Below are 7,603 nucleotides of genomic sequence, written 5' to 3'. Positions count from 1 at the left end.
TTGCATCTTATACTGTCTTCTTTTGCACGATTTTATGGTTAGTTTGCATGAATTCATTATAGATCTAGATCCAATTTTATGCATAATTTCATATTTGCTTTTTTGGAACTTTGTTATGATTTTTTTTTTTTTTGTCTTTGGTGTAAGAAGTTATTATACAGATTATTTTAATTTGGCTTTGAGGATTAAAGCTTATAGAGTTGAAAGCCTTATGAGAAACTTGAAGATATTTGGAGGCATGAAATTCTTCATGAAGAAGCGTGGAAACCATCTTAACATGAAACTTGAAGAAAAAGTGAAGACTACATGAGCGTAGGAATAAGTCCCCACAATTGTATTTGTGGGACTGTGGGTGCAACTCCCACAATAATTACTTTTACTTCGAGTGTCATGGTGCACTTGTAGTACAAAAATGCCTCTATTGCGTTCACCGATTAGTTTGTGAATTTTCATGTTTTACTTCAAGTTTGGTCTTGAACATATGGTATTGAACCCTACGATAGATCTAGACGGAAGATTGAAGATGATTCTTCCTCTTATTTTTTTCTTCTTCTTTACTTCGAGTTTGTATTTTTTTTTTCTTTCTTGTTTTGCTTTCTCTATAACCATGATTGAATAGTCGTTTTGTTTTTAGGTTGCGTGTAGTCCTTGATTTTTTTTATTGGGTTTATTTCTGTTGTTGTTGTTGTTGAGCTTAATTATGCAAAGCAATTGATGCTAATGTTGGATTAACAGTTTTTAATTTTACAATTAAGGTTTATAAATTTGTAATAAAAAAATTTAGGAGACAAAAATTACATATTTACTTACAAAACTATAGAAATTAAAAATGAATTTAACTCAATATTTTTTTATAGGAAAAATCTTGACATTAAAGATGCATTTGGTAGAAAGGAAGTAAATAGGTGAAAAATAAAAAGAACAAAATTAAAAAAGGTGAAATTTATTAATTGTTTGATTTTAAAAAAAATAAGAGAAAAAATATAAATAAAAAAAATTAATGTTATAACTAACTAATATTTTATGATAAATAATTTATATTATGATATAATATTATTTTTATTTTTTAATAATTTATTTTAAAATATTAAAATTTAATTCATAAATAAGTATGATAAATAAAAATAAATTAAATATAAAGTAGGAGTGCTAAGGTAATTGAGTGGTGTGAGGAGAGGGATATTGTGTTGTGTTAATTAGAGTGATAAAGATGATGTGAACTCTCATTAATATAACAACTAATTATTAATATTTGTAAAATTATTGTCACATAAATAATCTTTAATACACACTACAACGGTTATTAATCTAATATAATTTTTTAATCGATTTTAGCAATTGCAGTGTTCAAACCGTCTGTATTTGTTAAGAAAATGTAAAAATAAAAATATCAACTTTTTTTTTAATGGTGAATCTATATAAAAAAAAAAAATCTCTTTTAGAGACTTGTAAACCGTCAGAAACATTAAAAATACCAGAATAGAGAAGGCAGTCGTGTGTTCGTGAATTAGTTTTAAAAATAACAAATAATAATAATTATATAATAGTGGACAATTATTAAAAATATAGATAATTATAGAGTAAAACTTAAAAAAAATTATTAGTTTTTATAAAAATTTAATTATAAAGATAAAATTATCCAGAAATATGGACATTAAAATAGAATAATCTCTTTTATTAATATATCCAGTAGAAAAAAGTAGTATGTAGTACTTCTTAAGTTTTTAAAAATTAGGGTAAAAAGAAATATAATGAAATAGATTATTGTTAGTGGTTATTAAAAAAATATGAGATTTTCTTTAATACTTAAAAATATAATAATTCACTAAAAAGAAATTACTCATTCTAATATCTTATTTATAATAAATATTGGTATTTATAAAAGGAAATCTCATTTATGGTGTTTTAAAACTGCTAGAGAGCGACAACACTGCATATTTATTTCTCACCTCTCATTTAAACCTACCAAACAATCAAATTTAATTGCATTTTCACTCCTCTCCAACTCCTCTTATTATTATTATTATTATTATTATTATTATTATTATTATTATTATTATTATTATTATTATTATTATATCTCTAAGCTACCAAATAAAGGGCAAGTGTACTAGTATTTTAACCTGTATACTGCATAATAAATATTAGTTTTTATATAATAAAATTTATAATAAATAAGCATATTTAAATATAAAATTATATTATATAATTAAAGAACATATATTTCTTTTATAAAAAAATATTATAATCAAAATTATAAAAATTAATATTTTAAATATATAAATTATATTTTAGATTTACAATCAAATTATGTTTCAGTACTCTGACAGCCTCGCAGTTCGACTTCTCTCCTAATGTGTGGTGTGAGTGATAACAACAACTGATCTTTTTTTATTCATTTCTGTTTGATGAGCTGAAAATTCTAAAATTCTAAACCCTAAATCCTAAAATCAATTTCTTCTCCCATCATCAATAGTTTCACTACTTTAAATTTGACTGCTATTTAAATTATATTGGGTGTGCATGTTTGACAAGGTTTTTAAGCTGGTTTCAAATTTATTTGAGTAGCATAAAACCTTGTGTACACCGAAGTCATTGGAGGATTGTCATAAAATCACATTTTTGCCTCTTTTAAAAATCTCATGAAATTAAAAGAAAAAAGAAAGAAAGAAGAAGATGGACATATTAATATCACTAGCCAGTTTCATTCCATGTGCTTCTCTAACATCGTCTATAAACAAGACTAAATAATATATATAAGAAAAATAATTATCATCTTATCAAATAATTTTATAAATTATTAAATTAGACTTTATTTCTAACATTTTCTTGCCCAGTGCTTCTCTTAAATCAACACAACAACATAGAATAAGAAAGAAGATTTACAAATTAAGCTAAAGCAGCAACAGGGCAACTCTCCTTTGGCAAGACATGTCATGATAATTTCCTGCCAAGAAAGAGAAGCCCTATAGCTGTTTTGCTTATTCACTAACTCCTGCTCCTGCTGTTGCACACAACTTTCCGTAAGCTTTACAATTTATAAGCACTTCAACTTAAGCACAGGACATGGAATAAACTAGTAACCAATAGCATATGCTTCAGGCTTATGCTGTGAATATTCTGTGGTTCACTCCATGACTATATGATTTACCTTCATATCCAAGTCCTGAAAGTGCTACTTCAGAGAAACAGATTCTTGCTTTTGAGAGAAATTGGGAAAAGTTTATGCTTCTTCCATTTTATTATGTTGCAGAGCATATGTTCGTGTCTTATTCTGTTACTTAAAAAATATAAAATATATAGTGCAGTCTTGCTATTCTGACTTCAATTTCCAAGTTGTCCACTGTGAATTAGTTTAAATTTTGGTTTCACACTCCCAGTGTTTGAAAATCACATTTAACTTGGGTAACACAAATGGAATGGGTGAATCAATTTAAAGAGACAAAACTTTCTAAACATTTTTTTTCTTTGTAAAACTTGAACTATATAAGATCTAAAAATCTTATTAAAGTAGAGCCATCAATATATGACCACTTCCTATTGTTGCTTTCCAATTTCGTAGCTTCTCAATTATTCTAATTATTTTATTTTTTATAATAAGTTTGATTTAACATAGGTTAAATTACTCATTTTATCCCTCAAATTATTTAATCTGATCTCTCTATTATTAAAAGTTGTAATAATTTCTTATATGAATCTATTCAATTATAAGTTAGTGAATATATATATATATATATGTATATTGTTTGTTAGATTTTATTCGACTTTCATTATATTATCTTATATTCAATCTGTGAACTGTGAATAATATTGTCAACTCTAAAAAAGTATAACCAAATTATCTGGAAAAATTGTATTATTTCAAACTGCAATTATATTGTGGGAATTACAGGATAAATGTATTTTATTTATAAAAAAATAGCACCATAAAATGCATAATTATAAAATACCCAAAAATAACATCCACAGTTGTCATCGTACAAAAGAAAAGGATGCATATTTTTCTGTTGGCTCCTATGAACAGACAGCCTTCAGAAGACAAATATGGAACAACACGCACCCTATGCACTCAATTGATCCCTTCACTCCCTCCCACGGAAGAATCTTTTATTTAGTATTTTTTCTCCCATATACCTGTAGCCAAAAAATTAACGAAAGATTAAGACAATAAACATATATATATATATAATTATTAAATGACAATTAATGATTGTATAAGTACCTTCCAAGCATCATTACAGTAGCCTGAGGATTAGTCCCGGGTGAGGCAAGAAAAGTGGATCCATCAATAACCCTGAGAGCTTCGACACCAATAACCTTATAATTATGATCAACAACCTTACCCAATTGACACCCACCGTGGTAATGCCAAATGGTTAGCACAGTGTCTATGCAATACTGTTGTAAAGAAAAGGCAGCGTCCAAATGTTTTGGGCGCAAGTTGAGTGGTAAGTGCAACATCAAGTCTATGAGAACTTGAACCGGCATGTTGCGGTAGCGGAACTTGGAGAATGCTTTTGAGTTGATCACATCTATGACGGTTTTCATGCCCTCAACACACCTTCTTAAGTCTTCTGGATCCTGAAAGTAGTTGAAGGTCACCGATGGGTTGTCGTTCGGATTAGTGGTTATGAGCTCCAAATGACCCGAAGATCGTGGTCCTAGGATCTTTTCAACTATGATTCCTCCTTTCAGAGTTGGATTCGCTAAATATCTTATGGCGTCTGCAACACTCTCCTTGGCTTTCGGGGAAACCGTGGAAGGCTGCACAGACTTGAAATCAAAACAAAATTTCAGTTGCCACTTTTACTTTTATATATACAATCAGATTAGAGGGAATGGGATAGTGAGCAGTGAGCACTGACCTGGTTGGACACAAATTCAAAAATCCCTTGTAGGCGTTCAGACCAAGAATGGCCCACGCTTAATCCACTTCCTGCTTCAATGAAGTTGCCAGACTTGGTGATGCCCACTGTTTGGACAAGAGAGACTTCAACTGGCAGAGGGGAAGGAACCAGTAGAATGTTCATTGGATTATCTGCCATCCCTTGACCCACCAAGGGCTGATCCAAAACCACTTTGATCCCATGGGCTTCAAGATGGTTGCCAGGCCCAATCCCACTCACCATCAGCAACTGTGGACTTCCAATTGCACCCGCTGATAAGATTATCTCATTCTTTCCATTTGCGCTTAAGTACGCTCCATGCATCACTCCCAATGCATCCTTGAAAATTACTCCATAAGCCTGTGGCCTTCTTTTTTCTATAAATAATCAAAAACATTACCATCAACCTTCTTAGCTAGCTCTCTAAAATTCATATCATATTTGAATCCTTACCTGTGTTGTACTTGAACAGTATCTTGTGCACTGTGGCATGCAGATAAACAGAAATCCTCCTGGGATCAGCATACTCCAACAAATCAGCAGCAGTGTGTCTGTTACCCTCCTTATCAAAAATTGTCCCTCCAATCTTAGTCCCATATAAGTGATCATAAGTAAAACCATTGTAAGGCGACACGCCAGCTTCAAGCAACCCATCCCTCACTGCCGATTGCCACTGCAGCATTTGAGGCTCAAACGCCACCTTCTTTTCAACCCACTCATATGATTCCTCAGCCAAACTTTCATTCCAACCAGATTCCCTTATGTAAATGGAGCTCGCCCTCGAATAGAACCCTGCATTCAGGACAGACCCACCACCCAGGACTCGAGCCCTGGCGTTGAGCACCCCATCTCTCGATATGAATTGTTGGGAAAACGATGTGGGGCTTATGTCAGCGAGGGCGTTCACAAAGTTGCTTATGTCAATTTTCTCAGGGTTCGTGTAAGGAGACCCTCCCCTTTCAAGGACCAAAACTCTTGCACCTTGTGAGAGTGTTGCTGCCAGTGGACACCCACTTGTTCCCCCACCAATCACTATGTAGTCATAATATAAGGTTGCTGGAGCAGAAGTCGCTTCTCTTACAAATGTGTACTTTTCACCTGCATCCACACTCCTCATATGTATCAATCAACTAAACAAAAGAAACTCATTAATTGTTCTTCTATTCTCGATATGAAAACATATATAATAAAGATTTTGAAAATGAAACGTCCTAGCATTACCGTTATCTGAATAAGATAAACCATGAAGGAACATGCAAGTGATGCAACCAACCAGAATTGGCCATATAAATTGCTTCAATATCAAACCCATGGATGTTTCTCTATCTTCACTTGTTAGGTTGGTCTTCTTCACAAAGAATCGATACCCTTTTTATATAATACAATAACCAGAAAATTAAATTCACTACCTCGTGCCCAACTATTTGTTCTTGCATATAAATTGGGTTTGTTCAAACATTCAATTTGCATCTCACTCCCCATACAAAGATTAAGGGTTCTTGAAACATGTCCAAATGTGTGATATATAGTGGTGCCATCAATTTAATTTCTTAAATTCCCATTCCCGTAATTTCTACGAAATAACTTGTGTTTAAGACCAAAAATATTAACAGCTGACTTCAGCGATGTATCACATCACACGCATAACAAAATAGTTAATATAACCAAAACAAAAAAAAACACGACACGTGAAAGTAGTTCCTTGTCCAAGACATGTGAACGTATTTCATATATGAAAAATTCAAATAACATTTCTCATGAATTAACTTAACCCAAATTATTAACACAAATTCAAATAACATTTTTTACAAATTAATTTAACCTAAATTATTAACACAATAACGTGAACGTATTTCATATATGAGAAATTCAAATAACATTTTTTACAAATTAACTTAACCCAAATTATTAACGCAGTAAATTTCATTTGATTATGAATAGGAATGTGAATAAATCATGTTCGACTTTGAATATACGAATTAGACGTTTTTATAAATTAAAATCTTAAGTATGATTTATTATCAGATTTTATTTTCAAGTCTGGTATAACATTTTTAAAAGTCTGATTTATAATTTATTAATTTATTTAAAAGTCTATTTTATATTAATAATATTAAATTGATCAATAATTTTTTTTAAAATAAGTCAAAAAATCTAAATATTTGTGATTATTTTTTTAATTTTCTTGATAAAAAAATAATTACACTATTATTATCAAAATTTAGAGTTTAAAATAAAAGTTAAAAAAAATTAAGAGGAACAACTCATCAAACACACTCACATACACTCAGTGCAATAAAAGAAAACAATCTTATAAAAAAAAAATTTCCAAACATTTTCTATATACCATTTGGAGTATTCTAAATAAACAATCATGAAGACGAAGAAAAAGAACATGTACATATGTGATTACATAAGTTTTTTATTTCTTGATTTCATATGAACAAGAAATACATTTGATTAAGTTAATAAAAATGTCAAAAATATTAAAATTTTGTTTTTTATTTAAATTTATTTATTTAATTATATTATTAAATTGACTAACTTATCAACTCTAGTAAATTTTTTTTATAAACCTAAGTTCAACCTTTTTAAATTAATCTTTTTTATTAAATAGGTCAAATTTTATCAAATCATAAGTTCCTGTTTAAAGTCTGACATATTCTCATATCTAATCATGAGTCTAGAAATACATTAGATTTAAATTAGACTTGATT

General features: G+C 29.8%; 1 protein-coding gene across 2 annotated transcripts; it reads right to left on the bottom strand.

The window, feature by feature from the left end:
* Positions 1-2,677: 2,677 nt before the first annotated feature.
* Positions 2,678-6,365, bottom strand: LOC109792091 (protein HOTHEAD). 2 transcript variants are annotated; one of them, XM_083060105.1, is made up of 5 exons: positions 6,108-6,365; positions 5,340-5,984; positions 4,866-5,263; positions 4,223-4,764; positions 2,678-4,134 (listed from the first exon to the last, which is right to left on the bottom strand). In XM_083060105.1, the coding sequence occupies exons 1-5, from the start codon at positions 6,196-6,198 to the stop codon at positions 4,083-4,085; spliced, it is 1,728 nt and encodes a 575-aa protein (XP_082916231.1). In that variant the 5' UTR covers positions 6,199-6,365; the 3' UTR covers positions 2,678-4,082. The 2 variants fall into 2 exon arrangements, with proteins under 2 accessions (XP_082916231.1, XP_020207063.1); XM_020351474.3 differs by having other exon boundaries at positions 4,223-4,773; positions 6,108-6,363.
* Between the last annotated feature and the right edge of the window lie 1,238 nt (positions 6,366-7,603).

The sequence above is a fragment of the Cajanus cajan genome, chromosome 7, assembly GCF_000230855.2.
Source record: "Cajanus cajan strain Asha chromosome 7, NIPB_CcT2T_4, whole genome shotgun sequence".
Classification (NCBI taxonomy): Eukaryota; Viridiplantae; Streptophyta; class Magnoliopsida; order Fabales; family Fabaceae; genus Cajanus; species Cajanus cajan.
This window is presented reverse-complemented; position numbering and strand designations above follow the sequence as displayed.